We start from the raw sequence: 23,373 nt of genomic DNA, 5'->3' as shown, positions 1-23,373 counted from the left end.
AAATCGAGAGAGAAGCAGAGCCATGAGAAGAGCAGAGAGAAGCTGAGAGAAGGCCGAAGAGCCCAGATAGAGTGAAGACTTGCTGGGGGCTGGGAGGCCTGCCAGTCTCCTGGCCCCCCAGCATCCCTGCCTGCTGTGTACCAGGCAAATCCCAATAAAAGCCTGCAAAAAGCCACTGAGGACTCTGACTCCTCCATTACCCGGTTTGCATTGGATCATAGAAAACCCTCACAGTGTCCATTCCGGACCTTACAGGGTGCTTTAGGATTGCATATTCAGTTTAACTGAGTTCAGGTCTATGCTCTTGGGTAGAAAGTATGAGAAAAATAGCAATTCGCTGAAAGCAGGTAAATCAGTCCTTTGTTCTGGCCCATGCATTTCTAATGGCCAATGGGATGCTGCAGGGCTGATCCCAACCCTGAGTCCTGTTCTTATTCCCTTGCATCTTGCCACACTGGAAGAACTCTGGGTATTTTAAGATGCCTTTTCATATAATGAGGTTCCTAAGTTTGAATCAGCTACTTTATGTCATTTGCAAATAAAGGGCAAAGATGGTCTTGAAGTTTGAGCTGAAGAGTCACTGGCAGAGAGGGGAGTGTGAGCCTCCTCTGCCCAGGGAGTTTGCCAACTAGTGACAGAATAATAAAATTAATGAAAGTAAACCCTTAAATCTCGATTAAATTGCATTTACAAATATATATATTCAGATACCCTACCATCATCCAAAAAGGCTGTATATTGACTTAAAAGAATAATTATGATTAAAATAATTATGATTGGGCCTCCCTGGTGGTGCAGCGGTTGACGCTGGGCTGCGAAGCTGCCCACAGCCTCTGCAGCGCCGGTTCGATCCTCGGCTGCTCCCCGGCCACTGGAGGAGAGTCCCACATGGCGTGCAGACCTCTCCTGCCGCCCACTGCTCCCCTTGGCAGTGTGCTTCTGCCTGCTCTGCTCCCCGCTCTGGCTCTGGTGAATTCTCTCACCCTCCCGTGCTTCTGACTGTACCCAGTGCTTGTATAAAAATAAATAAATAAATAAAATAAAAATAAAATAAAATAATTATGATTATATATATTTTAAAGATTTATTTATGCATACAAGAACTGTATTTATGCATACAAGATTTATTTATGCATACAAAGCCAAAGGTGCAGGGGAGGGGAGTGAGAGGATTCACCAGAGACAGAGTGGGGAGCAGAACAGGCAGACTGACTGAAGTACACTGCTGAGGGGAGCAGTGGGCAAGACAGGAGAGGTCTGCTGGGCCATGTGGGTAGCTCCCAGGCCGGCCAGGGATCGAACACTTGTTGCAGAGACTGCTGATTGCTTCACAGTGCTGTTCTTAACCCCTTGCGCCACGAGGGAGGCCCCAAATGTAACTATATTTTTAGTGAAGAATTTAAAAAGAAATCTAGGTAAAGAGACGAAGAACTAGACAAGATCACAGAAGGACTTACAACCTAGAAATTTAGGATATTTTACAAAATAAACACAGCTGGGCATTGAATTCAGCTCTCAGCTTCCTGCAACCAAATTAAAAAGCTGTTAAGACTGTCAGTGCTGGTAAGAAGGTCAGGGCCATTACTGAAGAAACACAAAGCTTTTCCTTGCTCACAGTGGTGTCTTCATAAAGAATAGACTTGGTAACTTGTAACTTCCTTATCACAAACATGATGACAACCTAGTTTCAAGGATTTTTAGGGTGTTTTGAAGGTATGGTGACATAGCATAGAGCTCAGTAGAAGCAATTCTTTGGGGCTGTACCACCACTCTCAGGTTATCTGGCTGTGTTCACAGTTGGGCAGACTGCCTTAGGCCATCCTCTATGAACATTATTTCTGGCACGAATAATTTTGATAAAATTGGACAGTCAGCAGTTCAAGTTGCATTCTTGGGTAAGGCCCTGGAGTGCAATTATTCTATATTGTAGAAGAAGACCACACTCGTATTTAAAAATGACCCAAAGAGAAAGTAGGATTGACTTTTTTTTTAAAAAATGAAGAAGCCACCTGGGACTGCGATTGAATAAAAAAAAGAATCATCCATACCTCTGCAGTGACCCAAGGCCTTGCCTGTGAGCAGGGCTAGGATTTTTCCATAGAAAGCTGTTCTCAGTCATTCTAACTCTTAAACAAGTAACAATCAAGCCTTCAATATTCCATTTTCAAGAGCAAGGGAATAATGGAAATTTTTAAGTAACAGTTACTGATTTCTCTTGACAGCCAGAGAAAAGTGTCTAATGATACATGAATGAAATGTTGAATTTTAAGTTAATGGATGTGAAGAATAAGTTAGTTGTAAATTGTGCTCTTAGGTAACTAAATGAATTGGCTGCAGTATAGTTGAATTACATTTTGCATCAAAAATGATGAGTTGGGCCTCATTAATTAGTTGATCTTGCGTCATTTTTCCTGATGAAAGATGGTAATGACCTTTTGTTGTTAAGGTCTTTCCTAGAGTTCTGACATTATGCAAGAACATTCTTATTTTTCTGATCTCTTTAACAGCAAGCAAGTATCTAAATTATCTGATAATTAAGAGGCAGGTTAAAAAAAGAACCAGAATATTTCCCTCAGCTTTCTTATCTGCATCATGGGGATATAAATAGTATCTATAGATTCATAGACTTATTATGAAGACTAAATATGTAAAAGCAGTGAGAATAGTATCTGGCATTTAATAAATATTCAATATTTATTAGCTCTTTTTATTCCTGTTGTCTCACAACTTTTGTATGTTTTCATAAAAGTCCCATTGAACTTGATTGAATAAAGATAATAAAGGGCAGGTTTTGCAAAAGAATCAGTCACTGGGGAAAGGAGGGAGGGAGGGGTCTCCTGAACAAACATAGTTAGTGTAGTTCAGCTGGGACTTGTGCATGGTTAGTCAAGGGGAAATCAGTAAAGCTGCAAATGGCCTTAATATTGTTTTTGATAGGTTTTTATGGAGGCTGATAGAGTCTGTCACGAAACTATTGTCTCTAAAGCCTGCTCACTTCTTAGTAGAAAAGCATAACTTCAGAAACTCAAATTTTAAAAATTTAAGTAGAAATGGAAGCTGGCCCTTTTTAAAAACTAGTATAGAATTAACTGTGAGTTTATCCATTTTAGATCATACCAGTTTTATTACTGGAGAAAGCAGACTGGCAGAATTTGGCAGAAGTTGTAATAGACTTGGTGCATTTATAGGTCCAAGAAGTTTAAGCCTCAGGTTTGACACGTGTTGGCACTGTAACACAAGGCTGGCAGAGTGGGCTTTGCAGTTAGGCCTGCAACAAGGGCGTGTCTGTGCTCCTGAAGTAGCCACAAACACTCTAGCAAGTTGCCTGGTCTTCAACGCCCCAGTTTCCTTGTCTACGAATCAGACTGATACCATCCACTAATAGAGTTGTAGGGAGCAATTTTAAATAAGAGAATATAAGGGCCTCCCCAGTGGCACAGCGCTGGGTTGCGAAGCTGCCTGCAGCCTCCGCGGCGCTGGTTTGATCCCCGGCTGCATGGCGCGCCGACCTCTCCTGCCGCCCGCTGCTCCCCTCAGCAGTGTACTTCGGTCCTTCTGCCTGCTCTGCTCCCTGCTCTGGCTCTGTTGAATTCTCTCGCCCTCCTGCGCTTTTTACTGTACCCAGTGTTTGTATGAATAAATAAATAAATAAATAAATAAATCTTAAAAAAAAAAGAATACAAATAAACTACTTAACACATTGGTAGCTATTATTAGTGTACTTTCAAGTCAATAGTAAAGGGAATCTAGCAAGGTGGTAGAAGAGTAAAGACGCCAGGTTCACCTCTTCCACATATTTACAACCAAATTATACTTAGAGACAAAGGTCCTTGGATGACAAATGGATGATTGCTGTATGCATCAGAGATGGACAATATGGCAGAGGGGTTAGGAGAAATTGCAGTTTGTATCTGAAGCATTACCGGAATAGTGCAACCCAGGACAGGGAGGGGCAGCTGCAATACAGAGGCTCTCTGTTGTAGACTGAAAGTCTCACTTCCCTACTGAAGACTTTAGAACGTGGGGGGGCTCTGCTCAGGCAGGGTGCACACAGAGTTGGTGTGTCAGAGGGAGTGTCTACCTCTGGATAACTGTAGGAGTAGAGGTGCAGAGACCCACAGTAGACATATGCCTGCAAATGCAGATGCTGTACTGTCAGATAGCGGCCAGTACCCAGCACCCCTCTGGGGGGAACTTGAGGACAGTGACAGTATTGGCCAGCCTAGGGTTTGTGTGAGATACTAATTGTCAGCTTGTGCTTGGAACATCCAGACAAGAATAGCTGGAGCTCGAACTAGTGGGGAGAATAGTTTGTTGATGAGAATATCTGTAGGAAGGAAGCCTCTGTACCCACCCCTGCAAGAGTAGAACTGCATCAGAGAGCACCAATCTGTGCAGAAGTGCTTTTGCTGGACAGGTGTATTATTATTTTTTAAAGTTTATTTATTTATTTATGCATACAAGAGCTGGGGTACAGGGCAGAGGTGTGGGGGTTGAGAGGATTCACCAGAGACAGAGTGGGGAACAGAACAGGCAGAGTGACTGAAATACACTGCTGAGGGGGGTAGCGACCGAGCCAGGAGAGGTCTGCTACACTACGTGGGGAGCGCCCTGTCCGGGGATCGGGGGATCAAACTCGAGTTGCAGTGGCTGCGGATAGCTTCATAGGCTGCATCTTAACCCCTTGCACCAACAGAGAGGCCCAGCTGGACAGGTTGATATATGTGGATGCCAAAAGTTCCCACAGATCTTTATTTTTAAGCAGAAATCTAGAATTATGTAATTATGAGATCAAACAAAATATTTTCATGCTTATTCTGCTTTTTTTCAGGCCATTCCTGTGTTTCTCACTTTGCATAATGTAGCTGAAGTTATCATCTGTGGGCACCAGAACTGTTTTCAGAAAGAGGTAAATAATAATGCAAAAATGCTAGTTTCTCTTCCTTTACTTTAAATTTCAAAGATGCATTTTTTTTTTAGGACCCAAATGAGTGTCTATCGTCTCTAGCCATCTGTTTCCAGATAAGACTGCCTGACAGTGGTGGCTAATTTAAAGGACTCTCGTTTTGATTTCCCTTCAGTTCAACATATGGGAATGCTTGCTGATTTCAACAGAACTCAGTCCAAGTGAGGGCTGAACCAAGGCCTTGGATATAAGCAGGAATTGACTATGGACCTGCTGGGGCAACATTCCCACCCGCAGCTTATCCTCGAGCCACATGGAAGCACAGGGCAGAGCCTCACACTGGGTGCTGGGAACATTAATTCATCCCAGGGAATTCATTTTCTTTCCAATCCCAGCTCTGCCTCACACCAACTAGAATAAGTTTCTTCATCTTTGGTGTATCCCTCTATGAAAGAGACATTTGCCTCTGAGCCTGAGCTAGGAATTTGGAATTTATGCTGAATGCAATGGGAGTGCATTCTAATCAGAGAGACTGATTTGATTCTTTGTGCTAAAGCTCATCCAGCTGTGAAGGAGCAAGGATTGCAGGACATACCAGGGCACCATGTGGTGACCAGGCTCTTGGTGCTTTAGGCTGACCTGCAGGCAGTTGGAGCCTTTCTGACACTCAAGGAGCCTGACACCTTACTCTGACACTTATCACAGTATCTTGAAATTTCCTTATTTCATCAATTTTGAAATGTGCTGCTTTATTCACATTTGAAAAGTTTTCACTGTATGAAATTGGGATGCTTTTACAATCAATGATATGTCCTAGTCTAGTTTTTTCTTTCTTTGTAGTTTATAAAAGAACAGATTTTTACCATCAGTGGTATAGAAAAAGAGATATAGGGAAAAATAGCCAGTCAAAAGGACAGTACCAAGTGGAGGACAGGTCACTGTCTGTGGGCTTTTCACCCATGCACACATTTGCAAGACCACTCAAGCTCAGGGGACAACAACAAGGGGTGGGGGCTATTTAACAGGGAAAACAAGTTCTCAGGGCCACAAGTGGCCAGCTCTCTCACCCCAGACAGTGTCCAGTGTCCAGACATCCTAAACAAAAGGCTGCTCATTCAAGATGGCACTGTCCTGTCAACAAGGCCCTGGAGCATGTGGGAGCCAGCAATAGCAGCAGGCCAGGATCCAACTCCCCACAGCTGGAAGTGCTCATAGGCAGGGCCACTGAGATGACGTTGCACCAGCCAGTCACAGTCTGAAGGTTGGGATGGACAGCACCAGATGCTGGACCAGACAGCAACAATGCAGCAGGCCCAGGAGGTGGTGCAGACGATGAACAGCTGTCAGTGGTGACCTGGTCACAGAGTGCCAGTCACCCGTCAACAGCACTAGCCAGTGGTGACAGTCACTACTGGTCACTAGAGTTACAGCTCTTTGTGAGTTGTTGGCCCACACTACCAACAGACAGCTCTCTGAGATACCAGGCCTGACGCCGCTGACACCAGGTGATGTCAGAGGCAGGCCGGAGGTAGGAATTGGCCCCTGGCCTCTGCAAAGTTCTTTGGCTTCTCTGGAAGCTTTTCAGCTTCTCTTCTTCCTTCAGATGCTTCTGACAGCATCCAGTCCAAGTGAGCAGGTGTCCATCTAAGTGAGTGAGTCAAAGCGAGCAAATCCAAGAGTGCAGGAGTCAGCTGTCCGAGCAAACCTATGAGCCCAATGAAATCGAGCACATTTTTCCCAATCTGCTTCCCTCCTGCCTTATATCCCCTTTCAGGTCCCACACATACCCGTTTGATTGGACCGTTTTCAATCCTGTGACTGATTGGACCATTTACCAGTCAGCTCATAGCTTACACCTGATGATCCATTTCATGATCCAAGCACCAAATTGAGGGTCCACTCCACTGCCTGCAGCTGGTAGAGCCATAGCAGTGGAGCTGGTACCTTGGCGCCCCAGGGGCTGCATGCCCTGGGGTGCTGTGGTAGGGGAACCACTGCCATCAGCCATCACTGCTGGCCTCTACCAGCAGACTGAGCCCCAGTGGGGCCATTGGTGGCAGGCAGTAAAATGCCTACCAACCGCTGCCACTTGCACTGCACAGGGCTGGCTAGTGGAATGGCAGAAAAGCATCATAAAAGCTCTGGCACTAGATTCCTGGGCCCAAGCCCTGGGCCATTTACCTGATTTCCCAATGCCTCAGTATCCTGTCTATACCATATTATCCAAGACTGTTAATTAACCCCTAAGGAAGTGAGAGCAATTAGAGCAGCATGGGGGTACAGAGGAAGTAGCCCTCAGAGTAAGGTCGATAACCCAGAGTGTTAACTGTTCATTGGTTTTTTTTTTTTTTTTTTTGGCAGTATACTTTTGAATTGTTAAACTGATCCATACTGAGATAACAGGGTGATTTTGAAATTGAAGAACCTGGAAAGGTGAATGCCCTGACATAACTCCTCAGTTGTCTTTGGAACCCTGAGGAAATGGATTCAGTAATGAATTTATTGCTTGTTTTTACTCTTCAATCCCAGCTTTGGGGTCCTTTAATCAGAAGACAAAAAAAAAAAAAAAGAAAATGTAGTGCATTCATATCAATGCACACCTGAAACTTATGTAACATTCCAATGAAATGTTACTTTTTAAAAAGTAAAAAATAAACCTGTAAGAACCTCTCCTGTGGAATGGCTGAGCTCTTTTGGGCACTGGGTAGCTTTGTTGCTCTGTAACGTAAGCCCGGCACAGTTGCTGGGTTACTCATGCAACTGCTGGAATACCCTTTTGACCGACCTCCTTTTCGTTCCTGCTTGTCCACCAAACTGTTGAGGTGTCAGTTTGTAGGGTAAGGAAAAATGTCAGGCTTTTCTGCCCTCCCTCCATCAGGAGAGATGATGGATCCTTGCGGTCCTGAATGCATGCCTGATGGCGGGCACCTGGAATAGGGTGTGGGCATAGGTAGATGGGATTCACCTGGGCTAAGACTGGGCTTTTAAGGGCAGCGTCACGGGGATGCCAGTAGAAGCCGAAAAAGAAGCCCAGAGAGAAGCAAGAGAAGTAGAAGCTGAGAGAAGGTCGGAGAGTGAAGACTTGCTGGGGGCTGGGAGGCCGGCCTGCCAGCCTCCCGGCCCACCAGTACCCCTGCCTGCCGTGTACCGGGTAAATCCCAATAAAAGACCTGCAAAAAAACCACTGAGGACTCTGACTCCTCCTTTACCCGGTCTGCTGGATCATAGAAAACCTGCTCAGTGGCCATTCCTGGACTCTACACAGTTATATTTAGCTGAGAATCTTTTAATAAGACATTACAGGCGAGTTATCCAGGTGCTGTCCTTTCTGTGCTGAAGAATATGTCCCCACCAGGTGGCAGTGGAGTCAAGCATGGCTTTGCCTCCGCTCTGCTGAGGCAGGTGACAGATAGAAGGCTCCAAGGATGCAAGCCACCGCTTTGTAAGCAAACACAATCTTTACTAAAACAATGAAACCCTTGGTGGAGGGTGTGATGTGGTCATAAACACCTGAAGGGTGTTATCCTTTCCTTCTCATTCATATACAATGTAGTAAGCCAGTTACCTCAATAAAAAACCAAGTTAAAAAAAAAAAAAGCACTGAAACTGGGTTATTTAGTAATGCATGAAAATTTAAGATAGTTTTGTCAGCACTTCACTTTTAAACATTATGCCCATTTGAACTAGAGTAAGAATAAATCATAGTTTGTCCTCAACTTACAAAACTATAAAGTGGTCAGAATTAATCTGCTATCCTGTCTGACTACTTTCCCTATCAATATAGAAATATGTGTGCTTCCCTCTGCCAAAACTTTCTTCCTCAATGTGAAGGACTAATTTCCTCAAGCTGAATAATAAAAAGGAATCCATAAAGGTAGAATCTTTGTTCTGATTTCTTCATTTCAGGGAACTCTAAGTGCCAAGTTTAGATTTTCCCAGTCTGCTCTTTTTTCCTACTCTGTAGGGGTGGAGTAAAATGTCCTTTCTCCTTTCTTCTGTTTCTTAATTTACACCTCATACCAGAGAATTTATAGCACTGCTCAGAGCTGGATTAAGGAGGAAAATTTAAAGAGACAGACGAGAATAGAAGTTGGACACGAGCTTAATTTTTCTCTTGTACAGGTTACAGCGGCTTCTCTGCTCACCTTTTCTTGGTGTGTGAATTTTTGAAAGCTTGGTCTGGCGTCATTTTGTCCTTTCGTGACTAGACCTAGCTGTCGTGGTGGGAGTGGCGGAGCTGCAGTCCGGGAAGCTTTGCCTGGTGACTCAACTCTGCACCTCTGAGCCAGCCACGAATTCATGAGCCCAAGCAGACAAAGCCCCAACAAATACTAAAATGCATCAAGCTTGTAAAGCCCAGTAAACTCACTCAGGCTATCTTTGCTTCTTGATCTAAATATTTTCTTTTAAAGGAAAAAAGTTTCTAAAAATTAATTTGGAGTCTCTTTATTTTCATACAGAAAACTTCTCCTGCAAAGATCTGTAGGTAAGTTATTTTTTTAAAAATCCACAAACCTTTAAAATATAAGATTTAATCTGATTTCTAACTTTGCCATAAACCATTGAAGATTGATACCAGAGAGTTTACAGAAGTTATTATAAACATTCTGACCCTTATGGTGTGTCTTATTCTAAAATGTACTTTTTTTTTTTTTCCTGAAATATGTTATTCCTGATTTCAGCCATTGATGCCCAAAACTTCGCTCAAAGTTGTGCAGTGCTGATGAGAATGAAAATGGAAAGCTTGGACATGACTTCAATTTTTAAAAATAATGTTTATTGGGTTTTTAAGATTTCCCATGATTGAGAAGGCACTGGCCTTGAGTCCAGGGATCTAGTTGTGGTCCTGGAGAAAGTGGCCATAACCCTCCTGGCCTTAGTTTCCTTGGCTGGACTCTGCCCTCCATGTGCTACCTGGGCACCTTGTTCTCTGTCTGCTTCCTCCCTCTTCCACAGTAGCTTAGAAGCTCAGTCCTGTAGACAGAAAAATCAACAGAGGTGCTCTGATACATGGATTTAGGACTTTTTATTTCAAATATTTCTGGGCTTTTGTTCAACTCCCATCTTGTCTTTATTACAGGCAACTACTTGAAAGAAAAAAAAAATCAGAACTCATCCTTTTGTTTAAAAGATTAGCAGGTGTTAAAGAGAATTATGGAAGTCCTCTAATACCCGATAGAGTGAGGTATTGTTCAAAGCCAAGATGGCTGTCTAATACCTGGCTCTCCCCCATCTTCCCTTAACCCTTGGGGTTGTCCATTTGGAGACTGTAGCTTTCATTGCCTGTAGATGGGAGGAGTGCCTTATGTCCTATAAAGCCTCCCACTGGAGTTTAGACTCCAAACCCAAGAGCATTCTCCTTACCTTCCACTCAAAACCTGCTGATCCTGTGCAGTCCCGGAAACTCCTCCTTACACCCTCCACTCTTTCCGCCCTTTGCTTCTGAATCTCCCCGGAGTCGGGGGCCTTGGAGTCTCCTGTAGGCCATTTGTCTGTGTGCCTTGGAAGTTGGTGAGGCTGTGGGAATGGAGTGGGCTAGTGTGGAGAACTTTCCTGTGCCTCAGGCTGTCCCCTGTTGTGGTAAATTGGCAAAACCTGTCAGGCCCCGGTTGGAGGATTCCTTCATACCAGCCCCTCTGCCTTGGGCTCAGCTGGCCATGCTGGTCTCTTCAGTCTACAGCTTCAGGTGATGACAACAGGGAGCACTGTCTGGGTGTGGACAAGATTGATTAGTATCACTGCTGTCAGTGAAGGGAGGTGGTTAGCATTATGTACTTCTATACAGAATTCTGTAGTTATTTCTCTGAGATGACATAAAGCAAAGTCCCCCAAAAACTAAAATGCTGATTTCACTCTATTTGTGCCTTTGAGCCTTTGCTTTGGACAGAAATGACAAGGTACAACACTATACATGCTGTTGTATTATAAAATGGAAAGGGGCAGAAGTTTGTGTTAGAGTTTTGTGCTTTCTGAGGTCTTCTTTCAGGAGGAGAGAATAATTAGGGGAAGTTGAGGGCATGATCTCTGGGTGTATGAAACCCTGAAGAGATCTACTGAAAACCACTGATTACTGAATCAAAAGATAGCTCCAAACATTGTAATGAATGTGGCTAGCTTTGTGCAAATATCTGTGATTGAAAATGTTACTTTTTTGTACAAAAATGTTTTATTTTGAAATTCCTAAACATGCATAAAAGTGCATAAATAGTATAATGAAGGCCCCTACACCTGTCATCCACTTTTAGCAGTTTTCAACTATGGCTCCATCCAGGGCTTCGGCAAATCCCAGGCACCATAATATTTCATGTGTAAATATTTCAGTAGGCAGAAAGAGATTTTTCTCTTTTTTTAAATATGAAAAAGTGTTCATTTGACTTAAGATTTCAATGAGACCTACATATTACACGTTTGCTAGCTCCTTGTTTTTTCTTGCATAATTTAAAAATGTCAAGGATTAGGGTGTTGGAGTGAAGGACTGAAGTGGAGCAGAGGGTAAAATTGAGAAGTTCTTAGACACAGCAGTCATATTTATCATGAACTCAAACTGCAGTTTTCGGCTCTGAGGCTGTATTATCACTATTCCATATCTCAGTTGCCGTTTCATAAAGAGTTACTGATATACAAACAAAGGAATCAGGCATACTTGCCTGTCAAATATTCAACTACAGGTGTCTGCAAAATTACAGACCTTCCCAAAGTTCTATAACTTATGGTGAACAATCACCCATTGCTTATCACTGGTACCATACTCCTCTTGCCTGGAACAACCTTTATTCTCCTTCTAAAACCAGATTCAAGGCATTTGAAGTCTTATTAGAAAAAAATTCGTGTTCCTTTGGTTACTCTTAGTGCACTAGAAGTTGCTTCTGAACTATTTACTTGCTGAACAGTTGGAAAAGATAATCTGTTTAAGAAAAATTCCCAAATTAATAATGGCTTTTATTGCATCTTAGAGATCACAAATAGATCTGAGGATTCATCCTGGATCTCACTGTTTCTGTAGCCTGATAGTTTAGCTTTTATGCTTCAGGCTGCTGAACTCTTCCTTTTTCAGAACCATAGATGCCATCCAAAAATTTCCTGATATCTTTGTTTTTAACTTTTACGGTTTGCTGAATCAAAGCAGCTGAGTTTAATACAAGTTAGGTGTCATTTCCTTCACAAATTAACTCATCTTTCTGGGCTTGACCCAGCAAAGCCTGAGTTCATCTGAACCTTGCAAACATATTTTTTGCCCCTCACCCCATTTCAATTGTAACCAGACACCCATCCTTCTGAATACCGAGGTTGATAGGGAAGTCTGCACACACTCTCCTTATACCAGAAGCCCAGGTTGCACCTTTGATCATGATCTCTGTACAATTCCAGATTTTGCCAACAGCACTCAGTTCCTTTCTGTTTCCCCACCATTTGTCAAGCTGGATCTTCTTTTTCTTCCAAGGAAACTGAGTTCAATATTAATGTGACTGAAGTCCTTCTGCAGCGAGCTTCTGGGCCTCTTCACAATAACAGCACCTCCCTTTAGGGAGATGTCAACATTTTCTGGAATATTGACAGTCTGATAGCTGAGAATGGTCTTCATTCTCAGAGTAGATGCAGCAAAAAGTTAAAGAGATTTTCTAATAAAACTTGTTTATTTGAGGAAAAGGTTAAAACTTACAGTAAAGTTTAAAGAATATGACATTGAACTTCCATATACCTTCCACCTAAATTAACCCATTGATAACATTTTGTGCATTTGCTTTCTCTCTGTGTGTGTATATATAATACACACACACACACACACACACACAGTACTTTTATGCTTTTATTTTTTCTGAACAATTTGAAAGTAAGTTGCAAAGAAGAGACCCTACTCTTAAATACTTCAGAGTGCATCTCCTAAAAATAACAATCTTTTGTGTAACCACATTGTAATTATTAAATTTAGAAAATCAACGTCTTATGTAATACATTATCTAAGATTGAGTCTGTGTTCGAATAGGGTCAATTATCCCAGTATTGTCTTTTTTAGTCATCTTTTCCCCTAAAAATGTTATCTTTAATTTGGAAGTTTTTAGTCTTTTATTGTCTTTCATTGCTTTCTCATTGGGGACAGTTTTAAGTCCACTGTTTTGTGGACTGTCCCTCAATTTGGGTTCGTCTACTGTTTCCTCATGTTTCAGTTGAGGTTTTGTATGTCCAGCAGCAATACCATGATGTTGATCTGTCTAGTTATTGGAGATACTGGTTTTGATCATTTGGCTAAGGTGATGCACAAAAAATTTTAATATGCTTTCCATGTTCCTTTTTTTTTCTCTTTAGGTTGTTGAACTAGAACTTTTATTTTTATTAAACTATGGTTCATATTCAACATTATTTTTAAGTATAGTATATAACAATTCCATGTTTACACATTGTGAAATGATCATCATATACATCTATTACCATCTTTTATTAGCAGTTTTCAAGTTTATAGTGTCATTGATTTTAGTCTCCATTCTGTATATTACCTCTCTATGACTTATTTGTATTACAGCTGGAAGCTTGTACTTATTGATACCCTTTATCCAGTTAGCCCATCCCGTAGCCCCTCACCCCTCTGGTAACCTCCTGTATGTTTCCATCTCTGTGAATTTAGGTTTCTTTTGTTATGGTGTTTTCTTTTTTTTTAAGTAATGTAATAGTCTGATTTTCCACTAGTATTATTTTTGGGGATCTGTAGCTTTAAAAATTCCCTTTTATTATATGTTTCACAGGCACACTGTTTTTCTCAAATAAACCAGCTGTGGTTTTGCAAATGTCCTAGTCTCTGAGAAACCAGCTAGCTGAGCAACCAGAGAAGAAACTGGTTTTCACTATAGCACACAGTTGAAAACTACATAGGTCGTGGGCCTCTCAGAGGATGAACAGGGAAACTAGGTTTGATGTTGGAGAATCTTTGCTTCATCCAAACTCAAGCTGATGTATTTCAGTCTTCACACACTCTGTGAAACACTTTGATGTTGAAAAGTGAAGCTACATATTTTATCTCCCTCTCCACAGTGCCCTCTTCCTCCTGGCCGCAGCGGGATGCCTTCCCTTCAATGACTCTCAGGTGAGTTCAGGTAAACTCATCTTGCCTGCCAAGTATCTGTACCCCGTGAAGCCTGTGTATATGAGCAGAAATTTCTGGACCTTCTTTTTAGAATCAGGATAGCACTGACCTATGCAAAAGCATTTAAAAGCTTTCAAACTGGATACCTTTCCACCAGGTCAACACTTTTCAGGCCTTTGTCTTCTCCCCAAGGCTGCAACAGTGTGATCCGCAGAGCTCTGGTCTCTGGGTACTGCGGTCTGTGCAGTCTGCCTTCTTTATGTGTCTGGAGAACCACAAACCAACGCCCAAGTTGCCCCAGCCTCACACATTGAGGCCAAGTTGATTTTCCCCCTTTTATTCCAAGGGCCTTACTGCAGAGTGATTTTCACTTTGTTATCTTTAGGTTTTCATTATTAGCACTGAGTACCACCCCCACCCTAGTAGTCAGCTCATTGTTGGCTTTTTTTTTTTCTCCCCCAGCATTCATTAAGTCCCTGTCAAGTGTCAGGCACTGAGCCAGGCACTGAGGGCACAAAGAAGAAGAATTGTCCTGCTCCAAACAGAAGTCGGAGTCTAGTCAGAGCACGGGGGAGGGAGAGAGACTATAAACAGACAATTATAACCCAGGGAGGCCAGGACTCTGTCCCAGGGAAGTATAGGATGTGCTGAGGCACCTAAGAAGACTCTGGGCCTTAGGAAGTAGGAATAGCTAACAATTATAGGGAGCCTGCTGTGTGCCAGGCTCTGTGCCAATGCTTTATGTATTTTATTTAAAATCTCACAATTCCACAAGGAAAGTGACTATTATTATTATCTCCATTTCATTGCTAAAGAAAAATGGGCCATGAATAAATGGGGATTTTAGAATTTAATCCAGGTCTTTCTGATGCTAAAACCAGACTCTGCTTACTGGACCAGCATCTTGAAGGGTGAGGAGAAGTCAGCCAGGAGACGAGAGCAGGTGTGGGCAAAAACCTGGAGGTGTCCAGTATATTCTGTGATTCAGCTTGATCAAGCCCCTACTATGTGTGTGCACCAGTGCCCTCCCTACACTCCTAGGATTTACAGTCTAGTGGAGAGGAGGTGTGTGGAGATGGAGACAGATAATAAGTAAAGAGTGTGTCAGATGGTATAAGCTTTTATGAAGAAAAATTTAAGAAAGAAAGAGGGTGGAGGTGCCCTGGGTGGAGTTGTGGAAGAATTTCTGCTTGGGAAATGCATGTGCTTTTTCTGGGTGGGGGCAGCAAATGGGACTGGAGGAGTTGGGGGCCTGTGAAGAGATTCCTGAGTAGCATGAGTTTGAGTTTTACCTTAAAGTCACACAAAGACCAGTGAATTTTTTTTTCAGTTAAACAGTATATTCTATTGAATGTCCATTACACTTGAATACCGATATATCAAAAAAAGATAATAGGAGGTAGCTGTTCGCATTCAACAAATAACCTAGCCTAAAATATTGTTGAATGATTTTAAGCAATAAATGCCACCATCAGATTAGTTATTTAGAGGCACAGTGTGGGCACAGGGACGGAGGCAGAGAGCTCTGTTAGGAAATGTACTAGGCACCTGGATAAGAAATGAGGAGAGGCTGGCCCAAGGCCCCAGGAGTCTTGTTCGGACACCCTAATTTGGCGCTGTGCCACCCTGCAAGGGATGCTTTCCAAGACCCCCCAGGGGACACCTGATACACTGGGTAATATTGAACCTATATAGATCATGTTTCACCCTATTATGCATATACCTTTGATAAGTTAAACTTGTGAACAAGGCACAGTAAGAGATGAACAACAGTAACGAATAATAAAATAGAACAGTTATAACTATTTTAATAAAAGTTAGGATCTCTCTCAAAATATGCATTATTTTTGGGCGTTTGATATCATAAACTAAAACCACAGAAAGCAAAACTTCAGATGGCGGGACTACTGTATTTATAAACTTTTTTTAAATCCTGTGTTACAGTTTGATCCAGATGGATATTTCTGGGCTGTTATTCACTTATTCTGCGTAGGTAAGTTTTGAAAGAACGCTTTCTTAAATAATTGAGGTTTATTTATTGTATATCCTTTTTGTATATCCGCTTTTTAGTGACCTTAGACAACAAGAAGATTAAACACAAGGTTTCAAGGTTAAAAATTAAATGAGTGTTTTCTGTTTTGATATTTCTGTTTTGGAATTTTCTTCAAATGTTTCCATTTCCAATATATTATTGTCTTTTTCTGTGACAAACATTAATTAACTTACCAGGGCTCGGGGCTCTGCTTGCTCAAGTTCACATGTGGGGTGCTGGTTGATCTCTAAAGATGATGGGAAGAGATCCAGAAGTGTGTTAAAAGCACTCTTTCAGCAGTAAACCTCCCCGCTCCCCAAAGTGGGTGAAATAAAAGGACCATCTCTCTATTTCAAATCATGTTCAGTGTTTCCTGCCTATAGTCTGGGTGGGATAGAAGGGTTGTGGTGGGAAGGGGACAGTGCCCACACTTTGTTACACACAGTTCAGAAATGCAGTGATGTTTCTTTCTCAGGCATACCAGGCAAAGGAAACCAAAAACTGCCTGTTAATTGTGTGCTTCTGTTTGTCAGGACCATTCCCAGCCCCTCTTTGTACTGAGCTACATTATCAGGGGATTATTGAATTCAAATCATCGAAACTCTCAGTGTTGGTCCCCCCTGTCTGCAGTTGGGTGACCCTTGTAGGGAAGAGGGGAATGGCAGCCACACCTCTGGGGCCTCTCTAATTCATACTGATGCTCCATTTCCCTGGACGTGCATGCAGCCTCTGTAGCAGAACGCCCTTCGCCAGTGACATGTGTTGCTTCATTTTCAGGAGCTTATAAGATACTCCAGAAGTCCCAGAAACCCAATGTCTTAAGGTAAAATTTTATTTTGGTGAGTTATCCTTTGGAAAAAGGAAAGGGGTGAGACCCAGGATCCCTAGAGCTTCTAACATTCAGCCAGAGAGTCTGCTAGTCTGAGTTACGGTGCAAGCAGTAGCACAGCCTCCAAAGTCATGTCTTCATTGGGCTGCTGCAGGTCTGCGCCGCCAGTACTTGTCAGAGATGCCAAGAGCATGGAAGGCTGTTTTCTTCCCTCAGGTGCAGCCATTTAGGGAGTATTTATGAAAATTATGTCACCAGCTGCATTGGGCCCCAGTTTACTTCTTCCAGCTCAGAAGCTCACTGCTTTTTTATGGTTTCTCCGCACTTTGCTAACCCAACTCATTTAAACCCAGGAATCATCCCAGTCACTAGTTGTGTTGTGCAGTAAAATGAGGGCTTTGTGGCAGGCAGTTGGCAGACCTGCCTTGTGAATGTAGCTGTGAAAGGCTAGAATTCAGGCTTGGGTGGGCAGGAGCTGTGAGGTCAGAGCACCTAAGTTGGCCAGCTGACCCCTGGGTTTCCATCTTGGCCTCAAAAGATTTGATGTGATTGACTCCTTGGAAGGTTGTCTACACTGAGATGTGTGGCTTTGGATCCCTAGAGCACCTTTTGTTCTTTTTTTTTTTTTAAGATTTATTTATTTATGCATAAAAGAACTGGGGTATAGGCCAGAGATGTGGTGGGTGTGAGAGGATTCACCAGAGACAGAGTGGGGAACAGAACAGGCAGATTAACTGAAATACAATGCTGAGGGGAGCAGCGGGCGAGATAGGAGAGGTCTGCTGCGCCATGTGGGTCTCTCCCTGGCCAGGGAACGAACTCTTGCTGCAGAGGCTGTGGATTGCTTCATAGTACAGTGCTTAAACCCTTGCACCACCAGGGAGGCTCACCTTTTGTTCTTTTAATGAAAGGTTTTTACAATAAGAAGTCAATAGAGTTGTCAGATAAAATACAGCATATCCAGTTAAATTTGAATTTCCATAAGTAATAATTTTTTTTAGTTCAGGTGTGTCCTATGCAATATTTGGAATATACATACACTAATACATTATCATTTATATGGAATTTGGATTTATTTGGGGTTCTGTATTTTTATTTATCAAATATGGTAGCCTTAAAAGTCAGTCTAGTGGCCCAGAAAGTTGACACTCCTTTAAAAGTGGCAAATGTGCTCCAAGGAAATAGACCACCATAAGTGAAAATGTGCGTGATAGTATTAAACTAGGAACTGTTTTCAAAAAGGATCTGGGAACAGGTTTTGAATATGAAGTAGTCTTCATACTATTTATTGATAATTTATAGATGTAGCTATAATTTATTAATGGAAGATTGACTTTTTTTTTTTTCTTTACTCCTTAGTGACATTGACCAGCAGTACTTAAACTACATATTCAGGTAAAGTATGATTTACATTTTCAACACTAACTCATATTCTTCTAGATCTAGTGGATATTATTTCCAATAATATTTTGATTAGGGAGTTCTAAGCCAGTGTGCCTGTTTGGAAGGCAAGTTAAATTATCTGTGAGTTGACCTGGAGTTGAGGAAACCAAATAGTAGTTCTTCCCTTAGGCCAGACAAGAGGGGAAAGCCAAGCTTCTCTTCATGAGATATGGAGTCTATAGGGCTAAGGGGATATTTCTTCCCAGAACTCATATCCCCTGTCTAGACTGTGCCCTGGAATTCCATGCTGCAGTGGTTCTGAGCTCAGTTCCAAGGCAGACCTTGGGGGAGTACAAAGAAAGACTGTTAGTGAGAGGGATGTAGATGAAGAGTGGCTTGCAGGTTAGGGTGTTCACACATGCATGTCTTTTGGGGTGCATGGGCAGGGCAGAACCTGGGTTGGAAAGAGAAGGGGGATGCCATTGGGAACCAGGAACCAGAACTGCATCTCCCCATGCTGCCACATTCTGACATGCCTCTTTAGGGTCTTCAGAAACATCTAAATTTTAATCATCTGGATTTCCACATTGTTGTGAAGGGATAGTTGTTAAGGAGACTTGCTTTGTAGCATGTCAGTATAGTGTATGGACTTGCGAGTACACCCTTGCCCCAATCAAGTAAAGAACAGGGATCTGGTACTAAACAGAATAGCTGGGGAAAGCTCTTGGATTTTAGCTATCTCAGACTGCACTACATGGAACTAATCGAGAGGCAGAGTGAGATTTGCTCTTGGGAACCCAAGTTTGCCTACTGCAGCAACTTTTAGTAACAAGGGTGAGGGTTGGAGATATACCTTTCAGTATTTGATCACACTGGTTTCTGGAGGAAATTATTCAGCTTAAAACTTTAATTGAACATGAACTGTGTACTCCATTTATACATAAAGCGCATACATATCTTAATATTTATTAAAATGCCTGTTTGAAGCAGATTCACCCCAGCCATGACTGTGGACCTCTTTTGTACTCAGCTGAAACAGTCCTTAGTTCCATGATGTCCAGATCCACCAGCTGCTCTTTCAAAAGGCTTTTCTGAAGATGAAGAAGACTGTTGCTGTTTAAAATGTTTCCAGATCAGTGTACACAGTTCTGTCTTCCACAGAACATAGCATTGCCAACTCAAGCAGCAGAACAATAAGGGGATGGGAAAATCTCTTTGATACCCTTTTAGCCCCCCCCCCCCCCCGCTGGCTCTCCTGTCCTTCCATCTTCTCATAGCTCCTTCACCTCATGTGAAGATGGGGCTCCCTGCCCAAGAGATAGCCCAGTACTCCAGGCCCCCTTGCTGGCCAGCCTATTTTTAGATCTTTCCATACAAGTGATGAAGATATATGAATCAGAGCAAGGGTCATTATTGGGTTTCCCATGGGCACTGGAGACTGAGGGCATCAATCACTCAGAACTGTGGGATGGTTATGCCTGTGTGTGCCAGCCTGAAGTGCCTGCCAGGGCCAAGGCCTGGTGTGAACTTTCTGTTTTTGAGAGAGCCCTGTAGTTGGGTGGTTCTCTATCTATGACACATACGCCTCTATTTTCTTGAGGATGTGTTTGTTCCAAACCCTGATTCTGGGAATTTTTTTATACATAGAAGGCTAAGACCCAAGATGGAGGCATAGGGTGATGGAAGGAATAAAGGAGAAAGTTATATATGGGGCTGAAAACAAAATGGTATCACCTTAATCTGCATTTTGAGGAATTATAGGTAGTTTATAAAAGAAATATTATAGGATATATGCCTGGCCTCTTTTTTTTTTTTAACATGAGTGACACTAGTCTCTCATTGTTGAATAGAAAATAGCCATATTGGTCTCTATTCATATTATTTTATAGATGAAAGTGTGTGGGGGGGAGAGAAAGATAAATAGGTATTTTCTCTGGGGCGTGCCTTTGTGAAAGAAAAAAGATGTATTGGACTTGAAAGAAAAAAGATGTATTGGAGTCTAGCCCATGGAGTTTACATTTTCTTCTTTATTTTCCCGTGAGTATATGAATGTTTTCTATATTCCTTGCTGTCTTTCCATATTAGAACACTACCTGGCACTTAGTAGGTACTCAGTAAATATTTGTTGAATGCATGAATTTTAAAGTTTGCTGTTTTTCTGGCATGCTGTGCCTTTTATGTTAGTGTGATTTCCTCTGAGTTTACATGTTAGAACTATAGGGGGCTTCAAGTTATAGTTCTCTTCAAATATATCCCCATCGTATATGCCTAGAGATCATTAATTGCAATCCAGAAAATGTGTTGAACACCTACTGTTTGTCTGGCATAGAGACATGGGATCTAAGGATCAATAAAATATGTCTTTTGATCCCAAGGAGAACACAATATAGGAATTAGAAGTGCTGTGACACTGTAATTGCGAAATTCATACAGAATCAACGTCTTCATTTAATTATTCTTATTTTTATTGCTAATGCTTGCTTTCAGGGTTACCCTTTGTGGTGATTCCAGTAATAGAAGTATGGGTACCATTGGAGAGCCTGGGAAATATTTTGGAAAGGGAAGGGGCCCCTTATGTCCTACCGCAGAGGCTATAACTTCTGTTATCCGTAATTATAAACAAAAGGAGATTCACTGAAAAAAAAATGGAGTAAGTACAGGGTATGTTTTCCAAAGATGGAAGAGAAGTAAACAAAGGTGGCCGTGTGAAGGCCACATCGCCAGTCTCATTTTAGTGTGTCTGTTTCACAGCTACATGTAAACCCTATCTTACACACCCGCAACTTCTGAATGACTAGACACTTGCCATTCTCCATTGCCTTTCTCCTGACCCTTCCTCCTGCTGCCTCTTTCCATGATGCTGCTTCTTTGGAAGCCAACAGACCACCTGTGCTTTAAAGGGGAGCAAAGGAAGAGCTTGAGAACAGAAATGGTACTGGGAGATAAGCCAGCAGCAGAACAGGGCTGATACGTTAGCAGTGGTTTCCCTGCTCAAAACTGTCTTCTTCTGCACTGCCGCTAGTGACACCCAGTAGAGCCAATGCATGTTGAAATGACCAGAGACCAGAGCAAAGTCACAAACCACTGAGGTCGGGACCACGCCCTCTGAGTCTATCTTCAGCTAGGCTCTTGGCTCTTAGGATATGCAGCCTGGCTTCAGAACCAGAGTAGGACATCCAGCAAGTACAAAAACAAAACATTCCTTAACCTAATTAGATCAGCTGCCAGGATGATGTGGAGTTTTTTCAGTGGCTGTGGAAGGTGGCACAGGAGGTGGGAGAGTGCCATGGGCATATGTGGTCCACACCAGAGGAATGCGCCTTCCTTTCATCCTTTTCAGCAACAACTGTGAGTCAGTCCAGGCAATTTTCAGGCTCACCATGGATGAGTGCATCATTTTCCAGCCTAGCTTCTTGAAAATTTAACTTACCTTCTTTTTTAAACTTCTAATGAATTTTTTTAAGTTTTATTTTTATTTATACAAGCGCTGGGGTACAGGCCAGAGTTGCGGGAGGGTGAGAGGATTCACCAGAGATAGAGCAGGGAGCAGAACAGGCAGGCGGACCAAAAGCACTGCTGAGGAGAGCAGCGGGCAAGACAGGAGAGGTCTGCCTCGCCATGTGGAATTCTCCCTGGCCGGCCAGGAATCGAACCAGCACTGTGGAGGCTGCGGACAGCTTCATAGCACTGCGCTCAACCTGCTGCGCCACTGGGGAGGCCCTAACGAAGTTAATTTTGTGGCAAAAAAGAGATTTAACTCACATTCAACAGCTAGTGATTAGAGTACAGAATACTTGTAATTTAGTGCTTTTTTTTTAACTTATAAATACTCTTGTAAAGGAGATGGGTGTGATAATTAGTGGCACAGCGGACCCCCAATGGGGCTTGGATCTTCTGTCACCCAGTAGAGCTAACCCTTTTGCCAAATCCAGAGACAGGTCAAGAGAGTCTCCCTCTCTTACTGAGGAGTGGAGTTAAGCAGAAGGAGACCATTCAGTACAGGTACTTTGTTTTTGGGCCGATTTTACCCTTCCAAGTGGAAGGGTATGTTGTTTTCTCAGTGCCAGGGAAGTTTTATTCACTGCTCTGCTGTTTCTTTTCCAGTGCGGTGCTCCTGGCATTTGCATCTCATCCCACAGGTAAATGTCCATCATGCTTTGTTTGTTTGCGGTGCATTGCCCATTCAAGCCAGTGCTCTGACCTAGTTATGTGTCTAAGGGACATTTTGTAAAGAATGTGGTTGTTAGACTTCCAGGATGGCCCACAGACTTGGACCTGTCCTTAATAACTTATGATGGATGGATGGCCTGTGCATTTGTTCTCACCCCCTCTTGAACATTGTTTTCTGTGTTTTCATCTGGTGTGATCTCAGATGTATGACAGGTTTATTTATAATGTGCCAAGTAAACTAATGCTTGGGTTGTCTTCTAAAATTTCTTATTCAAGCATCCAGAATTGCTCTTCAATTCTAGTGCTAAAGATTTGGTGAAGAAACTCAAATTCACCCTGTTGTTAACCAGTATCCTTTTATAATTTTAATCATGTGTTATAATGCAATTTTTACCTTCATATTATACACATACAATTGTACAATGCAATTCTAGGATGAACGTGTCAAGTTTCAAAACTTACCTTTACCTTGTCATTGCCTCAACTATTCTTTAGTTGTTTTCCAGATTCAGAAATTGTCCACAATACATTTCCACTGTGGTTTTTCACTTTGAAAGATTTTGAAGTTGTTACCAAAAATAAAACAATCATCTCTGTATGTGGCATGGCTGAAAATACATATTTTATTGGTCATGCTCCTTAAATTAATGTTTATAGAATATTTGCTATGCCTATGGCATTGCCCAAGCCCTCGGGGTTTCTGTTTTCTCGTCTATGAAGTGAAAGGTGGACCAGATTATTTCTAAAGCCCCTTCCAGCTCTTATACTGTGCCAGAAACAATGACTGCTTTCTGTATTTTTTTATGCCTAAACCAGTATTTATTGATGAATACATAAGTATTCATCTACACTATCCTCATTTTAATATTTTAAATGTCCTTCAATAGGCAGCCTTTCCCTGCTCCCACCACTCCACTCCACATACCGCCCCCCTCCTTTTTTTTGACTGCTTCAGACTATTTGAACTAGAATCCTAG

General features: G+C 42.3%; 1 protein-coding gene across 1 annotated transcript in view; it reads left to right on the top strand.

The window, feature by feature from the left end:
* Positions 1–23,373, top strand: part of TMEM241 (transmembrane protein 241) — a gene marked incomplete at both ends in the record, with an annotated part of 108,460 nt that overhangs the window by 28,341 nt on the left and 56,746 nt on the right. Inside the window, 7 exons of the mRNA XM_084252425.1 lie at positions 4,832–4,909; positions 9,367–9,392; positions 13,931–13,982; positions 15,927–15,975; positions 16,792–16,837; positions 18,203–18,238; positions 22,331–22,365. Of these exons, the coding sequence (XP_084108551.1) occupies positions 4,832–4,909; positions 9,367–9,392; positions 13,931–13,982; positions 15,927–15,975; positions 16,792–16,837; positions 18,203–18,238; positions 22,331–22,365 (322 nt within the window). The remainder of the gene's footprint in view (positions 1–4,831; positions 4,910–9,366; positions 9,393–13,930; positions 13,983–15,926; positions 15,976–16,791; positions 16,838–18,202; positions 18,239–22,330; positions 22,366–23,373) is intronic.

Source organism: Talpa europaea, assembly GCF_964194135.1.
Source record: "Talpa europaea genome assembly, chromosome: 13".
Taxonomy (NCBI): domain Eukaryota; kingdom Metazoa; phylum Chordata; class Mammalia; order Eulipotyphla; family Talpidae; genus Talpa; species Talpa europaea.
This window is presented reverse-complemented; position numbering and strand designations above follow the sequence as displayed.